The sequence below is a fragment of the Coturnix japonica genome, chromosome 5 (genome assembly GCF_001577835.2).
Source record: "Coturnix japonica isolate 7356 chromosome 5, Coturnix japonica 2.1, whole genome shotgun sequence".
Taxonomy (NCBI): Eukaryota; Metazoa; Chordata; class Aves; order Galliformes; family Phasianidae; genus Coturnix; species Coturnix japonica.
Window position 1 is genome coordinate 53386644 of NC_029520.1, and position 23408 is coordinate 53410051.

The window sequence follows — 23408 nt, forward strand, 5'->3', positions numbered from 1 at the left end:
CAGACGTTCTGACCTAGTTTGAGTCTCTTGTGCTTTTTTTTCCCCCTTCTTTTCAGATCAACAGCAGACCTATTAGAAGCCAAAAGCGAAAACAGGAAAATGGAGACAATATGGTGTAAAATCTTCAGCATCCCCAGTTAGAATTTAACTGAATGTCCAAAGGCACAGACAGGCAGTTCTTACTGAAGCAACTACTACCAGGCACGGTGCTTGTTCAGAGCTTGGATGGCAGCGTACTGAAATGATGGACCTACCATGAACTCCAAGTCCTTTTACACTGTGTGCATTTTCACAGGCAGGCAATAAACAATGTCAAAATGCAGAAAGCCATGTTCAATTAGCAGGTATCCTACTGGAAAGAACTTACCTGGGACATGTCTAGTTTTCTCGTTTTCCTCTTGTTTGTTTAACCCCATTGTGAACCTTTCTGTGCTCCCTTCTCATCATGCTATTATTCTCCTGGAGATCAGTTACTAACAGGATAAACTACTCAGGACAATCCTTACCTGTCAGTGATGTTGAAAGCATCTCTGGAAGTAGACGATGATCTCGAATGTCTAACACTGCCAGTATGAGAACGTCTCCCTTTTGCTGAGGGTGTGTCTAAGGGCATCTCTCCCAAACCCTGCACAAAAACGAAACTACTTATTAAGCTGGTTGGTACATCCTGCAGCACCAGAGACTCTTTAGAGGCAAGTCTTACAGCCATGCAAAGCACAGCAGCAAAGTACTGTCTGTCCAGTGTATCTGCAAGGATTAAAGGCATGGACAGGTCAGGTAACAATCGCTGTATTAATCTGATTACTTGTCTTCATCTGAATACAGTCCTCCCATTTGCTATAGATCCGATGTCTATAACTAAAAACTACTACTAAAGTTTGTGTTTCTCACCTGTTACACAAGTGTTTCTACATACCTTTTGCTGTAGATTGTTCACAAATTCCTTAATGTAAGGCAAATCCTTGGCTGGCACATACTTCTCAAGTGTTTTATCAAAATCAGGATGAGTCATCATGCAGAAAAGCATCTTTCGACCATAATACCTGCAGGGAAAAGACCATGACATACACATCTGTGAGCACCCATCTGTATGTTTAGACAAACGTAACTTCAAAACAGAGAAGTGCAAAAAGATTGCTGTCTGTCTGCATGTGTAACCAGGCACCTTTCCACCCTCCTCCAGAGAAACTCCGGCCAGCAATCATTACCTGACCAACAACTGAGCAAATGAAAGACTGAGAACAGTCTTCCATCTCAGTGTTCAAGTACTGGCTGTATTTACAGAGGGTGGCCCGGCTCTGCTGGTCAGGCAGTGTGCATCCTAGAGCTCACATTCCCAGCATGGCCTGGGGAGGGCACATGGCAGAAGAGCAAGTCCATTGATTCCCCCTCCTTCCTGCTGCTACGTGGGCACAGCTGTAGGAGCATTCAGGTAATTCCATCACACATTATCTTAACAGCCATCTACCGCAGCAGAGGCCCCTACACAGAGCAATGCAGACATTTCAGCCACCTCTAGTATGCTTTGCTTAATTACCGACTTCACTAACCTTGTTTGCTGTGAACTATCCAGTGCAAACCTGGCAATCGCAGGGAAAGTCCTGTCAGTGACACCTTTGGTTCCAGACAGCACCCACTCTGGTCCCACACGTTCTATAACATCTGCCATGTGCTGGGCTGTGCATCTTCTCACCGCTGTGTGCAGATGGCTAAAGAGAACACGACTGCTTAGTAAGAGCTCATCGCAGCAGCTCACGAACAGAACTTATATACCCTAGCAAACATGGCATACGACTACACTCTATTATTCTTTAGCACAACCTACTACTGTTATGCAGGTACCTATTCCGGCTTTACAGAAAGGCAGAGCCTGGCAGCTTTATTTAAAAGGATAGTTCATTGGGAGAAGTATCATCAAGCAGCATTTCATTCACTCAGAATCCCAAGCTACATGAATGTAGAAGGGAAAAAGATTATGTCCTTTTTGTTAAGGACGGCTGCAGCCCCTGATCCTCCCGCAGGGCAGAACCCTCTTTAGATGACTAAGGACGGTCATTTTCTCCCGTGAGAATTTATTTTCTGGTTTTCCTACAAATGTTAGTGAGATATTTTAGCAGACCCACCACTACATGCTCCTCCCATCAACTTCATGTGAAACAAGTCCCCACATTCAGTCAGAAATCCCCTATCATTTCTATTGGTTTAAAATTAAATAAAGCGCTATTCTACTGATTTCTACAAGCCTTGCAGAAGCCTGTTTTCTGTAAGACAGAGGACTTCACATCCTTATGTTGGTAAAAGCCAGAGAAAACTTGAATTAGTGTTGAAACTTGTGCAGCAAACTCATCCTGTGCACAAATCCTGCAGTACCCGCTGACCCCACATGCTCACAGCTCCACAGGTTTGGAGCCTTCCAGCCTTATTTTCATCACTGAGTTCTGAGGACAGTTTTAATGCACAGTAATGAGGTTTTGCTATGGCCTGTTGTTCCAAAGGAATGCCAGGTTTAAAGGAAGGAGCTGAGGAGAAGAAAGGACTTGCTATCCACACTACTGGCTTCCCCAGCTTCTCAGCCTGATGCAGCCATCCCAGATCCTTCCTGAATGTCTGCTCCTGTTTCAGAAGGATTTTGTGCCATAAATGTCACGGCCTCATTGGAGTTGAAGGTACCCATAGATTACACTGCACAAAGCACCTTCAGTTGGGACAGTGAGAGCTCATGGGCTCTATTAAAACTGAACATGATGCAGCCCAGGCCATGAGATCTATGCAGTAACGTGGCAGCCAGCATGCTGAGTTCTGTGCTGACACTGCTATGGGCTGAGCTGCTCCCAGGCCATGTAACTTCATACTAGAGTTCAGTACCTGCTGTCGTGTCTATACAGGAGCCCCAGAGCTCATGAGAAGGTAAACAGACACAGCCTAACTCCTACTGTACGTGCTGGTGGGAAAACAACAGCTATGAGGCTTAAAGACTCCGCTAAGTAAAACCAAGCCTCTGTCCCTCACAATTGCCTGCTGCTCATACAGAACAGCAGGAAATTGTGTCCTACGCACATCAGATCCTGCAGGTCAGTAATATTCATACATACAAGAAACATGGTTTTAAAATTTCTTGTTCTGGAAGCATGACTGTGAATCAGGGATCTGCTCAGCAAGGTGAGCTTGCAGCAGTTATCCCATGTCTTAGAGCAGTATCTCATAAAAGCAAACAAATGTTTCTCATTGCTCTTGACGGTAAAGCCAGAACCAATTCTGTAGGGGTGAAGGCTCAGCACATAGGCCTACTCAGGGCTGCAAGTGTAATACGTGTGATCACAGCAGGCTTGAAGCGGGGTTAGCAGAAAAATGGGTACGTTTTGAAAAGGTCTTATGAATCCTACACAAAATCAGAGCTGTTAACCTGAATGGTGACGGGGTGAATACAACAAATGTATGGCATGGATTCAGAAAATACACCATTTCTGTGGTCATGACGTTGTGTCAAACAGTTCTTCCATTTTGCAGCGAAGATGCAGCCTGTTTTCCCTCCAAATTTCCCCATGGGAAGGCAGTTACCACACTGACTGAACAGAGCACAGTGCTGATACCTGCAGATGTGCCACACAGCCTTTGGTGCCAACGTGGTCAGTTTCCTGAAGCCAGGATTAGAGAATGTGAAACTCACAGTGCTACATCGGGGCTACACCTGGGATGTGCCATGCACTACATGCAAACTGTGCTCCTTACTCAGAGCTCAAGTAATTCTGATGGCTTAAATGTCTGAAAGTGTCCCTGAGTTCACAGGCTGAAGGCTCAGATCCTTGTAGATCCCATGAGGATCTGTGTGTGTGTTTGAATCTACCACTGAGGACAGAGCTCAGATTCAGCCTGTTATGGTTGGCAGCACTGCTCAGCCAAGGACATCTGAAGAAGGGATGGAGTACTGAAGTGAGTAAAAACTGGACCATATTACATGGCTCCTGAGTTAAAGCAATGCACAATGACTGCCCGCTGCTGCTCTTCAGTTCTCCCAAATGACTACATGCAGACACATCTCTTACATAATCTAAATGCTAAGGCAGATATTTGCCTTTCAGTTTGAAGTTCAAATAACTGAAGTATGGTTCTCATTGGCTTTCAGCAGACAGAATCTGTATGTTCCAAAGCAACCAGCTTCCCCAGAAACAAAGTAAGAAACAAAGTATTCTGAATCAAAACTAACTGTTACGGATTCTAGCTATGCAGCAAACCTACGGACTGATTTATAATGGGGCTTCTGGAATATTCAGTGGAAAGGATAGGTTACAAGGAATTCATATCTAAGCGATGATGTAGAAGCAGATTAAATACAAGCAGGTATAAAACTAACATACTGAAACACCTAATGGCTCTGTTAGGTCTTGGTAGTGCAGGAAATGAGGATATAAAAGAACAGAACAGCATACTTAACAGGTAGGGTGAGAGACAAGAATGTGACTTCTGCTACAGATTGGAGTGAGCTACAGATCAGACCACAAACCACGGAACCAGAAATGGAAGCTTGTCATATCTGAGGGAGTCAAGAAAATAAAGGTCGTCACCACTGTAAAGGAAATTAAAGGCAGACACAGAAAGACTATTAAGCAGCAACATACAGAGAACAACATGAAATCAGCCAGGATGATCGCAGCCAGAGAACTGGAAGTTGGCGTCATTTTTCTAAAGAGAAAGCAGTGCTGAAGAACTGAAAAAGACGGGCATTTCGCTGCAGAATGAATGGCAATGAGAACTGCTTTGTGAGCTGCTTCAGGCAAAGCAAACCAGCAGTTTCCTAAGAACATTCTATTAATGTTGAATAAAATTACTGAAATCTTGCAAAACCACCAGAAACCGCCAGGCTCCAAAGTCAGCTGCCCGCTTCTTATGTAACGCAGCAAAAGGAAGGGGGTTATGTTGTACATTTATGCCAACAAAGGCGCCCTGGGCAGGAGCTTTGCACAACTGACTTCTTGTATTTCCCATTTTCTGCCTGCTATATTGCGATATTTCTCTAATGATTATATTTGATATACTTAATCTATTGGTAAGTTAGTTCTTTATAAAGTCTTTGTAAGAATTACCTTTGCCCTCCATTTATAAGAGAACAAAGTGCACGTGCTGGAGTCACATTATTAACCATAGCCTTCAGTGCTTTGTCTACCTCTTCCCTTATAAATGTGTTGGATTCCCCAGCTTTGTGCAAAAGGACTTTTACTGTATTATCTACTTCTTGATCCATGCTCTTTCTCAGGTAGGTGAACAAATCCCCTAAACAGACCACAGCAGCTCGAGAAACACCTGAGCGTAAATTCTTGACCTGCACACAGGAAAAACCCAAACAAACAATGAATAATGTTTATAAAAGAAATGTAAAATAAGAAAAGCTTCACGTTTCCCTTTCTAAGCAACTTCAAAAGCAACTGAGAAATAACATTTCTAACTCAATTCACAACGTGTGAGAATTAAAACACATGCACTCAAAAATGTTATCAAGTTACGCTGTAAATCTTTTCAGCCTTTTAGCAAATGAAATAAACTGTTGGTATCTAATGCATGAGCTGCTCTGCTGAACTATAAACTCATCCTTGAGACAGAGGAAAACGAATCATAGCTGAACATCGCATTTCACTCCAGCGTATCTCACAGCTATAAAGTACACGTATTTATATACACACACAGTCAGTGAAATATTCTGCTATTAAAATTTAACCTCTTGAGCCACAGCCAAACTCGTTTCATGGAGCTTCCCAGTCAGAACAGCTGTGTGGTATGCAGACAGGCACCGAATGAAGTTCAGACCTTCAATCTTCTTCTCCCTGTGCCAAGAGAACATTTAAATTCAAAACCCTCACAAATGTCTCACAAAAGAAATGAAAGCAGAATGACGGAGACCAAATAGCAAACAAGTTACACTGCAGAATAAAGCAGGGATGCGTAACATGGAAAATTCTTTTGAGGTGAGTTGTCCCTTTAATGTTGCAGCAGGGCTACTTTAACGTACTCATCTCTTTGAGTCCTGCCCGCTGCTCACAGTGGTGGCAATTAGAGGAGTACTTTCCCCATAGAATTAAAAAGAGGAACAGCACTGTAGCCCCATTGTGCCAGTCAGATAATCGGTGAAGCTCCATATTTCACAAGAAATGACAAGAAGGGATTCTAAACATTTCTGAAAGCTTGAATATGAGGCCCTCGCTTACAGCATTTGAGTTAGAGTAATTCATCTCATAGAATCCTTGAAGTTGGAAGAGCCCTTCAAAGGCCACCCAGACCAGCTGCCCTGCAATGAGCAGGACAGCACAGCTCCATCAGGAGTTAACAGCAGCTTAATTCCGATTTGAATTAATAAAATAAAATTCTTCTCACCTATCACTTGTAATCCTTTCTTGCATTTGATGTTGTCATCACCTGGCAGTGCTTTTAAAGGCAAGTTATCAAAAAGAAAGCCTTACACAGTGCAGCAGGTTGTGGATAAGGAGTCTGCACATACCAGTCGTCATCAGCCAGGAGTGCCAGAGCTTCTGTCAGGGCTGCCTCTGGTTTTGCAAAGGGCTCTAGTTCTGATGGATCCATTACTTCAGGGCTGTGTGTGACCGATGGGGTCCGGTCCTTATAGCGCCCTCGAAGCCCAAGAGGAATTTCATCTGCAAAGTCAGGAGGCCATCAAACACACTGAGCAACGGCAAGGAAACAGTTCATCCATGGGAAGAAAACACACCTCGAGCTTTTTGTATTTAGATTGCTGCCACAAAGGGACCAGATTTTCAAAGAGAGTTTTCCCAGTAACAACATCCATCGTTCAGGAGATATGAATCAGTTATTTTGTACATAACCATCAGTTCAAAAAGTCCCAAACACAAATGTAGCACCTTTCAGGTAAAAGCCGATGCACAACGTGCCAAGACCAACAGAGCAAAACTTAGAGTCACCTGAGAACCTCTAGAGCTCTGACTGCCACCAATAGGAGCCTGTTTGAAGAGGCTTCTGCTGTGTATTTTGAAAGCATCGCAGTGACAAGATGCTCCCAGACATGTTTTTCTGGGAAGGGGTTGCAAGAGACCATTAGCTGATAATACCTTGCATCACTGAAGCTGCTGAGCCAAGAAAAAAACCCTCTCACATTGCAAACACCTTCCTACCAAATTTTAGATGCAAATCATTTCCAAGGACAGTGATGAGCTCTGATCTCCTTCACAATCGGCCCCAGCACAGTAACCTCCCAAAGGATCCCAGGCAATCCATGGCACAAACAAGTCCTACTAAACCAACCGCGCCCTGGAAACGCCCCACTCCACATACCCAAATATTTTATCAGTCCTTATATGTCATTTAATGCAAGAGCTTACCAGAGTCCAGCAGGGCTGAACGTTTTGTCTTCTTCAAACTGGATGTTCTTAGTGAAGGATTCAGGGCAACATTTTCTAACGACAGTGACGCGCTTCTTGATGGTGCCAATATATCCCCATCGAGATTTAACTCTACAAAATAAATGTCAAAATGACAACCACAGCAGATCAGCAAAAGGAAAAAACAGCTTCCAATCCTCCTCTGTTTTTGAGATCTTTATTGACTACAGTATTCCAAATGTTTCTGCAAGTGCCTCACTCTGCACTACTCACATTCTAATGCAAATGAGTAAAGAATCACCTGCGGTTTAGCATTCCTTCCAGTGATACCTTCTGTCACACTGAACAGACACCATTTTTAGTAACTATCACAGGATTTTAACTTCCACTTCAGCAGTGTTTAACAGCACATTAGCAGTTTAACACAAAACCAGTGCTCACTGTCAGTTGCTGCGTTCTCAGGTTCATTCAGGTTCAGTCTTTCTGAAGGACTTCTTTCCTTTTCTTCAAGGTCTTTGACTTCCTGATATTCTTTGTGACTTTGTTCTCTTCTTTCCTTTTTCTTCTGCCTCATCTTATCCTGGGCAGATTTTGACATGGTCACTTTTACCTACAGAAAGTAACGAGCCTATTGTGATACAGAATCTGATAGAAAGCACCAAGCTACCCAACAAGCCTAAGGCTTCTAAGGAGAAGTCTGCCATCTCTCTATCAGCCTTGTGCTGCTCCCTAAAATCTAAGTCACCAGAGCACAGTCTGGTGTAACTGCTCATCATTCATCCAGGACAGCAAATACAGCTCAGAGCCTCGCTCCGGCCCCAGTACAGCCTTGAAAATGAGTCTCAAGATCCAATGCTGAACTACCAGCAAACATTAGTGGAGCTCTAAACACTCTACAGTGCTTAAAAAGATCCTCATTCTTTTAATCTAAAACGTCAGAGGATCACACAAACACTTTGTGCAGTTCACTTAATTTGGTACCATCAGTACTGGTAATTGGTGTTGCTTGCAGGAGCCTGTTTGAGGTGCAAACACAAGCTCCCTCCGGACCATGCCAAGAAGATCAAATTTATTTGCTATGTTGCCAGCAATCAACAATGACCCCACACTGCTGCCTGACTTAAACTACATGGACACTGCAGTAAGTTGCATTACATAGAAACATAACCCAATCTTTATCTAACAACTGTTAGAGAAATAACACTGAATAATACGGAAGTCCTTATAGGTCTGATGTAACACCCTGCAAACATCAGAAGAAAATGACTGTGCCCTGGTTATCATCTACAAAATAAACAGCCAGTGCAGCATTGCACACACAGCCAACCACACGTTCACAAATGCATCGCTTTGTTAATCCAGCTTTAGTCTTAAATAAATTTAGTCTTACAATGGAACCCCACAAATAACTGCAATGAGAGGATTCGCATTCTGCTGCAAGTTACCTGAGCTGTGAGTAATCAAAATCCTGTCCACCACAACGTGCGGTATTCTGCTGTATTTACACATACTAAAACAGGAAGTGAGACAGTGTAATAGTCCTAAGATTGTACCTCTTTCTCCTTTCCAACATGGCAGTGGGAAGCACTGCTGTGCTGGATGCTTCTCCTGCAGAACCCCGGCAACGGCTCAGGCTCCTGCACAGACTGGTCATCTCCATTCTCTACACTCGTCACAGTCTGGCTCTGTGTTTGTGCAGGAGGAGGACTTCCAAACACCCCTGGAAGGCACGATGTGTCACACCCTGACCAAAGCAGTTATTCCATTCAGCAGAACTCAGCAAAAAAACAAGGCAAAACAAAATTAATTCCATTAGACAAAAGCATTGTCTGTCATTCCAGCCACAGGTAATTCTACCTCATCCCACCACGCAGGAGGGATGCCCACAGCTGAGGGCAGGCTGGGCTAGAAGCAAAAACCACCTTCATGATCTGCTGCCATTTTCTTATTAGAACAGAACACCACAAGCAGTAACTGCAGAACCTTCAGGCACAGCTCTATTCATTTAAACTGCAGACTGTTTAAAATCTACAATATCTTAAGGGTCTGTTTCTCCCCCTGCTACACACTTTACAAGAGTGTACTTTCCACCACTTCAAAAACACGAGATGTGGGAGCTACGTTAGTTCTCTTAATACCTTTACCAACGATTTCAACCGCATCTTCAGACAGCGCACGGGGTGAAACGGAACCTGGGCTGCTCAGCTGCTGGGAGCTGCACGCCAACACTGCAGCAGAGAAGAGAACACAAAATCACCCACTGCACACAGGAAGGACGTTCACACCTCAGCACATCTCTTATTCTTCCCAAGTATCACCATACACTGACATTCCAATTTATCACTTTCATGTATCGACCTATTTTCAAGTTACTGACACTCGCAGGCTTTACCAAACATCAGTACCTTCAGATGATGGAAAGCACGTATGAGAAAAGATCATAGAATCAAAGAATCACAAGGTTGGAAAGGACCTATAAGATCACTTAGTCCAACTGTCCTCCCTTTACCATACCTATAGAAAACCACTAAACCATATCTCCTAGCTCCCTGTCCAGATGCCTCTTGAACACTGGAATCACAGCATGGCCTTGGTTGCAAAGGCCCACAGTGCTCACCCAGCTCCAACCCCCTGCTGTGTGCAGGGTCACCAACCAGCAGCCCAGGCTGCCCAGAGCCACATCCAGCCTCAAAGTGGCTGCTTGCATTAAGAAGAGATTCGAATTCTCTGAAGTGAAATCAAAAAGTAATGGGATTAAGTTCCAGCAAGGGGAATTCAGGTTCAGTGTGAGAAAAAAAACTTCAGTCCAGTTTGGTTAAACACCAAACTGATTTTCAGGAATTCTCCAGGTCCCGCTGTGGAAGTTGGGAGCGTCCTGAGCTCTGACGTGTGAGATGGGCCAAGGCCAGGCAGCAGGGGAAGTAAAAGACTTTCCAGCAGTTGGCTGCACAGGTATTAAGTTGACCTTATCAGTACAGCAGAGAGGCAGCCCTCCACAGGAGGTCCAGCACTGCGCATTCCTACCGAGCAGCCAGCTCAGTAAGCAAGATAAATGTGCTGCTTGTTATGTTACACTGAAGGTTAACTTCTCACAGAAGATCTTTTCATGTAAGGAATGCAAAAATCATTAACCTCAGTACATATCACTGTACGCAATGTTTGCTTTCTAACTTCAGCTGTTACTTGACAAACCTATTTTCTAGTTTATCCTAAAAAAGAGGAAAACAGCTTTATCTAAAACAAGAAGCATTAACCTCAGTTACAGAAAAAAGCCTGTCAGTATTGTGACAAGGGTTGATCGACTGGGATGGCAAATTCAGGCCTGTACGATGCCCCCCCAGCCTTAATCACACCACACCTGTAACCTGGGTGGAAAAATGCCCAGCTGCTGAGCTGTGGGGAGCTGCATCACGGAGTCACTGGGCAGAAAGAACAGAAAGATTTCAGGAGTGCGGCTCCCACTCGTCTGTTCTCTAAGGAAACATCTTCTAACTGAACCTGAATTGATTAAATATACATAATCATAAGCAATTGATTTCTGCCATGACAGAAACCCGCAGTTACCTGTATTTCCATCACTGCAATTCAGTCTCCTACCAGGAAATTAGCTGCCTGCAACCTTCTGACCCTTCCTAGTCTCCTCTGCTGGTACCCAATGAATTCACAAGCTATACACTTATGAATTTTGAAGTGGATGTACTCACAGGCAGCATTTCCATTAACACCATTTATCATGACACAAAAAGGAGGAAATCCTTAAGCCTCTCCTTGCTTGCTGTTCCACAGCATAACCTCAACTTGACCACATACTGTCTAGCAATTACCTCGTCTTAAGCGCTCAAGGGACACGAATTAATTGAACAAGCAAGAACACGTAAAATGAAATCAACTGACTCTTCTGTCACGTTGGTGAGGCAGGGAATACATTCATAAGCACAGTGAAATACCTGGGCTGGAGTTCTGTTCTGCCACATTCACATCTCCGCTCCTCGCTGACGAGATTCTTGCAGTCTGTGCTTTACTTCCCAGCTGTGGAAAGGTGTCCGACCTGTTACAATACAAAAGACATTTTAGAAATACAATTCTGTGCCGGTCAGAGCCAAACTAAATAACACTTCCCAGCAAATGCATCAAGAGATTCCAGTTTGTGCTCCCCAGCGATCCCAGTAGGCAAACATTTCCAGAATACTTCTACAAGAGCTCACGCTGAGTAGAAAATGAAAATGAATTCAGTAGAAATAACTTGGTGAGCAGGTCCATTATGAAGAACAGCATAAAGACGACCCATAAGGGTCAGCCTTACACTGGGAGCATAAATTCAAAAAGCTAAGAATCATTTGGCCTAAAGGACTGATGCTGCTGGTTCCAATCTGGCAAGGAGGGCAAACGCCAGGGCACAAACCCAGCACCCTGAGGCTATGAGGAATGAGCTGTTTGCAGCTCTGTTTGTAGCAGACAGATGTTCCCCGGGAAAATGCTGTAATCTACAGCACCACCTTGACACCCCTTTTTAAAAACAATGTGTTTGAATACTGAAGATGATTCACCCCAGTGCTCTGCTCTGTTAAGAAGTAAAGAACCAACATGTACCAAACACAAGCACCAAACCACACACAAATGGAAGACTTGCACCCTTCCGAGATATCTCTATGATGAGAATCGTGCTCCCTCTGCTCACGGTGCTTTATTGGTGAATAAGCTGATACTTCTAAAAGCAAATACACAGAGGCAGCCCACAGTCTGGTTGCCCAGCTGCCCTGATTTTAGGGTCAGCCAATGCCCCTTTCTAACACAGGCAAGCTTGCACCTGACCTAACTGCAAGTTCTTTGAACATTCCAAGGCTTTTTAAGCCCTTGGGATATAGTCTGTCATGTCTACAAGTTCAGCCTTCCTGCCAGAAGTCACTTCTTTGTTACCAGCTCAGCATTCCAGAACTCTGCATGCTGTAAAACATTAATTTGTGTGCCACACAAAAATGGAAACGGCGCATTGTCCAGAACGTGGGCTCCATCAGAAGCGTCCTGGACAAAACCCGACTTGGAAGCACATTGCACGCAGCAGGTTGTAGCCCTGACATTTCATGTATTCCATCAATATCACATGTTATTTTGAAAGCTGCAATCCAGCACTAATGCACACAGAGAGGGTAGGTACACCTAGATGAGTTCAGAGACTTCACTGTTTCAGAATCATTTCAGTCCCCTTTCACACTCAATAACCTTTCTTTTGCATATCTCCTCTTTTCTCTCCTATTCTGCTAAGATAAAAGGTCTCTTCAGAACAGCGCTGCAAGTGACTTTATCCTGGGCTCCTGAGGCAGAAAAGGAGATTCTGTGCTGCAGAATTTGTAAGATTTCACAAAAGACATTTTCATTTCTTTAAAACAGGTTATGAAATGGAAGCAGCTCATGATTTGCAATAATAAGATTCACCCATGTTGTTTTCCTTTCATTGCAAAAACAACCCAACCAATAAACCCCCAAAACATGCCCACATCGACATCCAGGCAAGCAAACTTTAGCCATCCTCTTAACCCATGCTCCCTCACACTCATTTGTTTCTGTTACGGTTCACATCACTCCTGCGACAGGCTGAAGTCTTAATAAAACATTTACTGCCACTGCCAATGCTTTACACCAGCTGTGCTGTGTTACTGTGACTGCACCACGGGACTCTTACCAATTAAAAACCAACACAAACTAGAATATCATTAACCAGCAATGGCACAAAGCGATGTTTTTTCAGGTTGGGAAATAATTCCCAGATAAAAATCAAGTTATTAAGCATAGCAGCTTCCTTGAAAAGATGAATCAGAGATTCCAACCCTGTTAATATTTAACTAACACCGGCAGGGATTGTGTGAGACACTCTTGGAGCAGAGTTAACATGTAAGTACTACTCACATTACTCTCCTTCTCTGATGGACCGTGGATACAGGCGAGGTCAGAGACTCGTGGCTGTGAGCTCCACTTTCACTACAGGAGCTTGGGGAGGAAGCATGAGAAGGAGCATCTGCAGACTGACTGAGCTTGAGAGCAGAATCAGGGCTGTCAAGTTCTGAAAAGTTACTGCTTAGCTGTGCCCTCTTCTTAGCTGCACTGTTTCGTAGAGATCTGAGTGAACTCTGCATCTAAACAGGATTGGAAAATAAAAGAAGACCATGTTTTAATGACTGCAGAGGAAAAAAGCAAAAGAAATTATGACTGTCAATTCAATAGCAGTTTGGGGCGTGTGGCACTGAATTCTTCCCTTGCCTGTTCAGCACCTCAAAGTACTTTCAGTAATGAATACAGGATGGAAGAAGACTGCAAAGTGTAGCCACAAAGTGCCAATGCTCTTAGAAGCATGGGGACGAAGGGCAGAATTTGAGAGTTGAACAATTTCTATCAATTGTGACAGAATTAAGAACAAATGCATGGGAAGGACTGCACACAACACAACCGTACAGAATACCAACACTTCTCATGTAATTAGCACTGCTTCGGACAAGGCAGACACAGCTGACCACCTCTGGAAGCAATCTGTCACAGCTCTGTGGCATCTGACTGTGTTCCAGGTCAGTGCAGAGCAATTCAGGCTGTTGAGCAGCAGAGGCAGCACCAGGATCCCTCACCAGCAGCAGGCACAGTGTTAGGGACAGGCACAAGCCCCCCCCAAACAGAGCAGAAGCCTGAAGTCAAACATATTGATGCTGTGTGAAACAGATGCGGGTGGCATCACGCTCATCCGGCTTCACACCAGTTTCTCTCATTTACACAATGAAAAAAACAACTGAATTCTGAGAGAGCTGGGAAGTGCTGAGTACCACAGCCAGCCTGCTTCAGCGGACCTGGGAGGCTAAGGAAGCTTAGAGTCCAAAGCACCCTTCATCAATGAAGTTTTGAGTGATCTGGGGCCCTCACTTCTAACTAAAGAAATCATTATTTTAAAGCTGATGTGAAATTCACAGTGAAGCCTCAATACCAAAAGAATTTGCACAAAGGGCTGCTGTTCTGCCTCAGTGCCACAGTAACTGAAAACCTCAGCACTGAGAAGTGAAATTAAGATGCCTGGAAGAAGCACAGTGAGTGTACTCCAGAATCTACATTTACTGCTTTACCTGGCTTCTGCCAGACACCCAATGGTACCTCACTGAAGATCCGCTGCACTGATGACAGTGTCAAACAGTTTGAGTCAGAAACACATACTATTTTCTGGCTTATAATCCATCAATTGGAAAAGCGTGTTGAATCACACATAAACAAACCTCTTCTTGGTCCACCTCCTCGTCATCAACACTCAGCTCTGACAGATCAGCTGCAAGCTTCCTGCCCTCTTCATTCATCCAGGTGTCCTCACACTGCTCGGCTCCCCCCTGTGCCCTGCTGGGCAGTGGGCTGGCAAGGCGCAGGATGGGGGGCACAGGTCTGCTGCTCCCAGCCAGCCCCCGGCGGGACGCGGGGTGTCTCACCAAGGTGGGCTTCAGCTGCAGAGGAGAATGCTTCTCCTGCAAGTTCTGCCCTGGATAAGACAGAGCCAGATGTCAGTCCTTTGGAAAGAGCACGGACACAGTGCTGCCCAGAAGGAACCACACACCTCACTGCTATCTGACATGAGAAACCCACCTTTGAAATGAGGTGAGTGTTATTGCTCAAACACACTTATGTACTTGGTTGTACTTACTATTAGAAACACATTTTGAGAACATGCAGTCAGGCTGAGTACCAGCAAATGTTTGTAAAAACAACAAGAAAATAAGAGCGGTGCCCTGACAAATTCTACCATAAGTGGCTGCAACAACAATAAAGTTATCCTGAAGAAACAGAATGACATAAAATGACAGAGAAAATCATCCAGAGATTAACAAAAACATTCAAGATAAAAGTTTTCTGTACATTCAAAGGACAGATGGCTTCCAAAGAGTTAATTCAGAAACCTTCTATGTATGTGCAGAAATAAGAGTCTCAATGAAGATGAAACTCAGAACAATCTGCTTTTAAACAGTGTAAAATAATATGTGGAAACTGTAATTTTGCTTAAAGGAAGCATGCTTCATGATTGGGGGGCATCAATTTAAGTTCAACAGATACTGAAGTCATTTTAAGCTACCAGAAGGCTGCCTTTACTAAGCACTCAAAAGAAACCAGGTAAATTGCTTACATAACTGTAACTAAATAAGCTTACAATTCTTTCAAGGTTAACGTGATGTATGTGTGGGGCCTCCAGAGACAGAAATCAGAGCACAAAGAGCAGCCGGTTCCTTTAGCCGTCAGCGTAAATTGGGATGGAACGAGCACAGATTCCACCCACTGGAGAGGGGGCTTTTTGTAAACAGAACTTAAAGAGCTTTCCTAAGTGCTGGAAATCTGACATGCAGGTTCCCAGCTGCAAATAAAGAGGTAAAAAGGCAAAACACAACGAGCACAACTTCTTTGTACCTGCATCGTTTGGAACATTGGAAGTAACAAGGCTTTCTTCAGCAGTGCTACATTTTGGGGTCTGATTTTGTTTTAGTTTGATGGTGAGCTTCCTGCTGATAACATCCCCAATAAGAAAAGCAGAGCCACTGCGTGTTATCTTTTATCCCATATATGTAAAGACAAAAGGGATGAAACCTGTCAGTATTTAAATCTACTGATACACAAAGATGATACTTTTAAAAAGAAGCCTCCAGTGAGATGAGCTGTAAAACTCTCACACTTACAGACAGAGCACTGCGTGACTCCCTGTTTACCTGGCAATGTAAGTTTTCTGACTACTCCTTGTAGTCACTTCAAAAGGCAATGTGAAATCAGTTCTCGGTATACTAACAGCACTCCTACCTGCACCATCTCTTGGCTTTTGAGAACTCGGTTTGTGCAGCCCTTGAAAGCTTTTAAGAGGCCAGGAGTTTGAGAAGCTCATGGTGTTCTCTTGTGACTTCTTCGGGGACTCAGCTGGAGAGGAGAGGCGCTTGGGGCTGCTCCCAGGTGATGCCAGAGGATAGGAGGGCAGGATGAAGGCCCCCTGGTTTGCAGTAGTGCCATGTGAGGATGCCGTATGTTCTGTTGGACTGCAAACACCTCGCTCGGTCTTGCTGGAAAAATTCAGGCTGGCACAAACTGAGCAAAGTAAAAGAGCACTATTTGTGGTAATTACCCTCTGTGACAGCTATTAAAACAATAATTTGTAAGGAAATAACACACTCTCTGCACAGTCAAAACTAAAGGGTGGCATTTGACCCAACTAACTGCAGGCAGATCAGCTAACTTCATTTGGCAAACTGTGTTCTCCCTCACAACATCCATTCCCTGTCTGCGTTTGGTCAACCAAGCCTGAGCCTAAGCTGCTTGGCAGGCATGTGTATAAAGAATTACACTTCAAAGGGAAGAACCATTCAAGCAGATTGAACACAGCTCTGTTGTTCGCTGTTCTGCATTCCAAGCCTGCACTGCACAGCACTGAAGGCAACTTTCAAACTTCAGTGACCCAAGAATACAAATACAGCACAGACATTTTGAGCGATACTTCCTTGAAAAAACATTCAGACACTGTTTTCTCCTAGAAACCAGCAGAACAAAAATGGAAAGATTCTGAATAGGGACAGAAGAATGTATCAGAGTTGTTATTACTTCAGTCAGCACAGAGAAAGTGAGACACTTCCCAAGTAACACACCGTGCCCTACGACACAGCTAAAATCCAAATACCTTTGTCTTGTTGGCCGCTATTTAATCCCAACAGCTGTAAGGCAGAGTCCACACTACCACTCTTCCCACGTGCCTGTGTGCATCCAAGCGTTCCACATCTCCCTGAAATATGTGGCTGATGAGAACCCACAGCACCTTTCAGAAGGAAAGCACAATTAATAAGATAAATACTTAACAGATGGCGTCTAACAAAAACGTATATAATATTTAATAGCAAATGAAGACACAGTGATTTCATATAAACCAACCAGTCTCTATGTGATAAATACAAGAGTTTCTAAGCAACCTCCTAATCCTCCTCATAGACACAAGCTAGAGAAACGCCTGGCTGCTCTCCCAGGGCACTTCCCCACTCTGAGAGCATGAGGGGCTCACAAAGAACCCACCATCAGCTGTTTAAATATATGAGAAGGAAGACCACACCTTAAAACCCCCAACCACAGCCAGTTTCCTTACAGCAATACCACTCTCAGTGTAACTGCGAGGAAACTCTGCGCTCCACATGTCAGCACTGCTCAAAGAACGCACAGCATGCAGCCACTGCCAAGGGGAGAGAACAAGGCAGGCTTGGTCTTGCCCAGCCTCTTCATGTGCTTCTTTACTACCCAAATACAAACCACTAAGCTGGCGCTGTTAGCATAAATTAAATGCAGTCCTACACCAAAAACCTTTTATGGCGTTGGTTTTCATAAACATGACACTTTTCCTCCTTTAAACAATCTCTGAAGCTCCCTCTTCAGACAGCTCGATACCAGCTGTTCCAGCACCTCCCCATTCTCACAGTACAGAACTTCCCCCTGACATCCAGACTAGATCTGCCCTCCCTCAACTTCAAACCATTTCCCCTTGTCCTGCTGGTATCTGCCCTCTCAAACAGTTGACTCCCCTCCTGTTAATAGGCTCCCATTAGGTACTGAAAGGCTGGTGTATCTCAGGGACCTCCTGAGCCCACTTGTTTGATACATCTGCTCACATAAGCACACTAACACTGTTTGAACTCACTGTGAAGTATGGCGGCACTATTTGCAAAAAAGGCAGACCCATAAGCTCTGATGGAGCTATTAGATCTGGTGGATGTGTGTGTGTACAGCAGTGCTGGAGAATAGGGCCAGGTGCTGAGATGCTGTGACTGCCCTGAGGAAAAGGGGCTGCACATCACCCCGTGCCTGCTCTGCAGCTCCTTGCTGTGCACGACACCCCAGAGCAAAACCAACAGCTGCAGGCAATAAACCGTACTCGTTTCAGTTCAGGTCATTATCAACCTGTCTGCAAATGGCAGATGAGACATGTACTCACATTAGTACTCACCAGCACAAAGGGAAGAATGCTCAGAATTAAAATCTATGCTATTCTGTAATGAATTTCTTGATGGCCTTCTTCTACTAAAAAGCAACTCATCGCTGCCTGGAGCTCCTTGAGGGGACTGCAGCTTTGGAGAATGGAGAGACTCTCTGGATGAAGAGATCTGCAGGAGAAAGGAATACAAAGAAACGAAGGTGTGTGTGAGCAGACTGCTCTCTCATGGCACTGCATGCTGCCCACGAGGCCCCACTGCCCCCTCACCTGCCAACACAGCGCTGGGAGCTCCTCTGCTAACCGCAAGCAGTGGAGCTGCGGCCACAAAGCACCCATCACAGCTTACCTGCCCAGATAATCCCAGAATGCCAGTACTGGAGGATTCATACCTAGGAGAAAGCAGCTGTGGGTTTCCCATTCTCACTCCCACAGGTCAACATCGCACGTTCAAGAAAAAAATGGAAATAAAAAGTTGTGCTATTCATCATTTTTAAGGTTTAAATACTAACATTTTGACTTATGCACATGAAATCTTTAACTAGACAGCGGCTATTTGAGCTGTGAAAGCAGCTTGCTTCAGATGGAGTCCAAAGGCTGTGTGTTGCACCACCAGCACCCTGCAATGAGAACCAGCTGCAGGACAGCTTGGAACGATACAGTCAGCAATGGAAAGGAGACCCCAGGTCCCTTCAAGGGGCAGATTCCCAACACAAGAGACAATCATAAGCCAAAAGAAACTACATCTCCAAGCCCTACAGAGAGACTCCTCTCGGAAAACTAAACTCATGCTTTTACATCCCCCTGCTCTAACTGCTCGCTGTGGCCGTGCTCCTCCCTTACAAGGCACACAGTAACTCACACACATCCCTGCTGACAACAAGCACAGAAGCGAAGCAGCCATTTGGCAGCAGCCCCACGTGGGAGCTGGGCTGCTCATACAGGGCAAAATCATCTGAAGCTTTGTAAGCAAAGCCACTGCAACGCTCTAAAGTTGAAAACTGGATATCAAAATCTTCCTCCCTGAAAGACAGTTTCAGTGCAGCACTGCACTTTTTAACTGGGTTTCAGAGATCAGACCACTTAAAACTGTTCACTGCCTAAAAGTTTGGTTTAAGGTTGGCAGTGAAAGGAAACTTAAGGAGCTGAAATACAGAGATCGGTCCAGATCCCCTCCTCAATGGCAGACAGCAGGAGGAGCCCAGCAGGTAGGAGATGCTTTAGTAAGACTGGAGCGGAGAACACGAAGCTTTGGGAAGAAAAAGGAACAGACTGTGGTGACAGGACACAGACTGAGGACAATCCTTCCATCACTGTGACGGCAGCATCAGGTGTCCTGAAGGACGCTGGTTTTACTTTAACATGAGAGACAGCCGCCAACGTGCAGAGCAATCTGCTTCAGGTTGGTACAGGTGAGGGCAAAAGAGAACTCAGCATCCACAGAGCTACAGAATCACTCCAGTTAGAAAAGACCTCCAAGATCATTGAGTCCAATTCCCACCCCTGCAGACAGGAGTTTAACAGCATTTTAATCTGTCAGCCTGGACACAGGTGCATGACTTGCACAAAGTACCGATGCCTTTCCATGCACACAAGCCAATATATGCGGAAAGAACAAACAACATGATGCTGAAGTGCCTGTACAGCTTTCCAATGCCAGCTACAAGAATAAAAGCTGTCTGTGTTCTTGTACACAAACTGTAATTACAGAGAATAGATTTGCCATACACGGACATGCAGAGCAGTGGCAAATAAAGCAAACCTAAGGCCACCAGTTTTCATTGCAGCAGACAGATCCTGGAGAAGGGAACCCCCAGAGCTTTCATGCTGACTTTATTTCCAGTGCAGCAGAGCCCAGCACAAGTCAGAGCGCTGCTGACCAGCCCAGGGCACTGTGCTGCCACAGCCCCTGCATGCACAGCAACTGCATGGGGCTGGGCCAGCAGCCACCAGCAGCACCCACCTGGGGCAAACATGGAGCACAGCACAAGTACAGAACGACAGTTCAGCATCCTTGAAAAAGCACAGCTCATCTGCCAGGGACTGACAGCTCAAGGAGGAATCCCACACACCGTCAAACTGTGACTTATGTGAACATAACACACACAACGTACAACATAGTTCAGAGCTTCAGGAGAATGTTCCAAAGCTGCTGCATCCAAGGGCACAGCTCCCAGCAGCAGGAGCAGTAACCCACAGCACGTCTGTTCTGCAGGGGAAAGCAGCAGATCACTTTAATTACCCGGGCACGTTGTGCACTGCACACAGCACCCCCTGCTCACAGCATCACAGGACACCTGGCTACCAACATCAGTGGGAGCTGCCAGCACACACCAGCATCTTTGTGCCCTCAGCAGGGCAAAAGCTTTTGGTTTTTTAAAGTGTTTTTGTGGCCCAAATTGCAAAGAGAGTTCCTGTCCTGACAGCTTCCTTCATCTGCAGTTATGAAAGATTCCAGTTCAAAAGGGAACAGGGGAATTCATTGCCCGAGCAGCGTTCTCCAGCTGAGTCACAGAACCTCAAGAGCAGCAGGACATGCCAGGACACTGTCTGAGAAGGTAACACATTTGGTTACAGCACGTTAACTGCAGATACTTAAAGGCAGCACCCAGAGGATTCACAGCCCATGGCGAGTCCCACAGAAAAGAGCACAAACATTTCCTTTGGAATGGCCGGGTTTCATTCTGAAGGAAATGAATTACTCCCTCCTAAGGAACCAGAGCAGACTTAAGGCATAAATGTTTGCAGAAAAAGAACACTGACTTCAGCAAATTCAGACTCTTTCTCCATGGAATTTACAGATAACACTGAACATCACAAGGCCAGCCCTGCCCGGGCACGGTTAGAAAGAAGCAGGACCCTGCAGAAATACAAAGGAAAGGAATTCATGGGATTACACACTCGATTACCAGCCCATGAAAGCACTCCACTGGTGCTGCCACAGAGCTGCAGATCCCAGCAGGCAGTGCCCCATTAACGCAGTGGGGCCAGCACTCCCACTTCAAGGCCTGTGCACTGACACACTCACTGCTGTGTTCAGGCAGGCGTGTGCAGCTGCCAGCAAGAAACACACACAGCTGTGCTTCATGTGACGAAACCAGGCTTTGCTCTCAGAAAGAGAAATGGGACGCTGGGGTTCTGTGAGCAGCCATTAAATGGGAAGCCTCGCATTCTGACATGGAAAGCACTGAGCTGTGAAATCAGGCAATTGAACCACAGGATGCTCACTGTCAGAAATAACAAGAGCTATGGAGTAAACGAGGCTGCCATCCATGCTTTATTTAATGCCTTTTTAACAGCTGTGTGCTGTTTCCCCCAGGAGTGCACCCAGAGCCCAGCACAGCCCTGCTGCCAGCTGCTGGCACAGCCACCAGTGCTGCCATGCAGTCCAACACACGGGGCTGTGTTGTGGCAGCCCGCAGTCACACTGTCTGTCTGAACACCACCAGCATCGCCCACAGCTCTGAGCTGACAGATGGGTACCGCACAGACAGGCTTTCCAAGCTCCTCAGAGGTTACAGAGCAGCATTCCATCAGCAAACCAATTAACATCACTGGCAGGCTGTGAAGCCCTGGAGGCTTCGTGCTTTATCTTCCCACTACCAGCACCATTAACCCACGCACTGACCTCACCCCTTATCTGATCAGCACAGTCTGGACGTGGCCTTGGACCATCACTGTGCAACACGACCCCACAAATACCAGTAAAAAAAAAGAACTGTTAAGACTCATTCCATGCATCCTTTCAGCCACAGAGTGACTCCAAAAGTTAATTTTTAAACAAACTCATCTCAAAGGAATGTTTGAATTAATAATTAATTCTTTTACATTTACACAAACAAGGCAACTATGCAAATGTCATGCATGATATATCTTAATAAAGAGGGCAGCTATGAAGTGACACAGGGCTGCCCTTCTTTCTGCTCACACCTTGGTTATTAATGCCCCAAGGTGAAGGGCTGTATTTAATTAAGTACTTTATGGCAACCTCTTCCAGTTAACAAGGAATGTCCCCAGCACAGGAAGAAGTGCCCAAGTTCAATAGTCCCGGTGTGTCTGAAGGGAGAACACAGCTCAACTGTCTGCAGGGAGGATATCTACATGGATGAACGTAATTTTGTGCCATGCATGAAACCAAACAAGCACCACCAAGAGGCCAGCAAACACTGCACTGCAAATCAGAAAGGCAGATAGAGATGGGCGGCCCTGTGCTATTCTGTAGACACGTTTACCAGTAGATTGATGAACAAAGAGAAGGTGAAGGCAGGGAAGGCACAAAGTCATCAACCCATGGTGAACAGATAAAAATCTAATTAACTGAACCTCTGAGTTTAAACTTCCATTACAGTAATAGAGATCCAGCAAATGGAACTCAAGGATATCTTGCAAACAGCTCACCTCATCCTAACTGAAGTCCCTGGCCATAAGGACAGCTCTCCAGACTCAACTGGTGGCACATTCTCTATTGACAACATGGCTGCTCAAGCAACTGCTGCATTAGCAAACCAAGTGTCAAAAGTGGCAACTTCCAAATCCTACCAAACACGACATCAAGTGCGTCATTCTTGCTGGTACTTACCCGCACAAAGCTATGTGGAGGGGAGTTACACTTCAATGCAAAATGAATGCCAGTTATTTGGAGGTTTCTGGTTATTCAGGTGCCGTGCAAGTAAGAGTGCAAAAGGGCAACTAACGTACCTCCTTTTGCAGAGTGCAACGGATGAGGTCTTCAATTCTGACACCTCAAAGTTTGTGATCTGCTTTCTACCAACTCTGATATGTAAGAAAACAAAATGGAAGTGAGAAGCAAACAGACCGAGCTGGAAAGCTGAGAGAAGAGATTTGAACACAGGCGTTTTCTAGGCAGCCTGGTCTGGTGGTTAGTGACACAGCAGGAGGTTGAAACGAGATGATCATTGTGGTCCTTTTCAACCCAGGCCATCCTATGATTCTAAGACTGTAACAAAGAGCATCTGTAGGAGGCGCAGGATGACTTGGAAATAAGTCATTAGATGCAAAAAAAATTACTTATTTCTAAAAAGCAATAAACAGAACATGACAAACAGTATTTCTCCCTGTAGAAGTATTTTTGTTGCCACCTACAT

At 45.0% G+C, this 23408-nt stretch overlaps 1 protein-coding gene across 4 annotated transcripts in view; it reads right to left on the bottom strand.

The window, feature by feature from the left end:
* Positions 1–23408, bottom strand: part of TOGARAM1 (TOG array regulator of axonemal microtubules 1) — a 30489-nt gene that overhangs the window by 3999 nt on the left and 3082 nt on the right. For 2 of the 4 annotated variants that reach the window (XM_015865901.2, XM_015865900.2), the window contains exons 2-17: positions 18319–18475; positions 17011–17145; positions 16146–16424; positions 14591–14844; positions 13248–13474; positions 11291–11391; positions 9482–9571; positions 8897–9087; positions 7785–7953; positions 7344–7475; positions 6488–6641; positions 5711–5816; positions 5082–5317; positions 1551–1709; positions 917–1043; positions 507–625 (exon numbers count right to left, since the gene is read on the bottom strand). In XM_015865901.2, the coding sequence (XP_015721387.1) occupies positions 507–625; positions 917–1043; positions 1551–1709; positions 5082–5317; positions 5711–5816; positions 6488–6641; positions 7344–7475; positions 7785–7953; positions 8897–9087; positions 9482–9571; positions 11291–11391; positions 13248–13474; positions 14591–14844; positions 16146–16424; positions 17011–17145; positions 18319–18475 (2636 nt within the window). The remainder of the gene's footprint in view (positions 1–506; positions 626–916; positions 1044–1550; positions 1710–5081; positions 5318–5710; positions 5817–6487; positions 6642–7343; positions 7476–7784; positions 7954–8896; positions 9088–9481; positions 9572–11290; positions 11392–13247; positions 13475–14590; positions 14845–16145; positions 16425–17010; positions 17146–18318; positions 18476–23408) is intronic. The other 2 variants (XM_015865903.2, XM_015865905.2) reach the window with 2 other exon arrangements.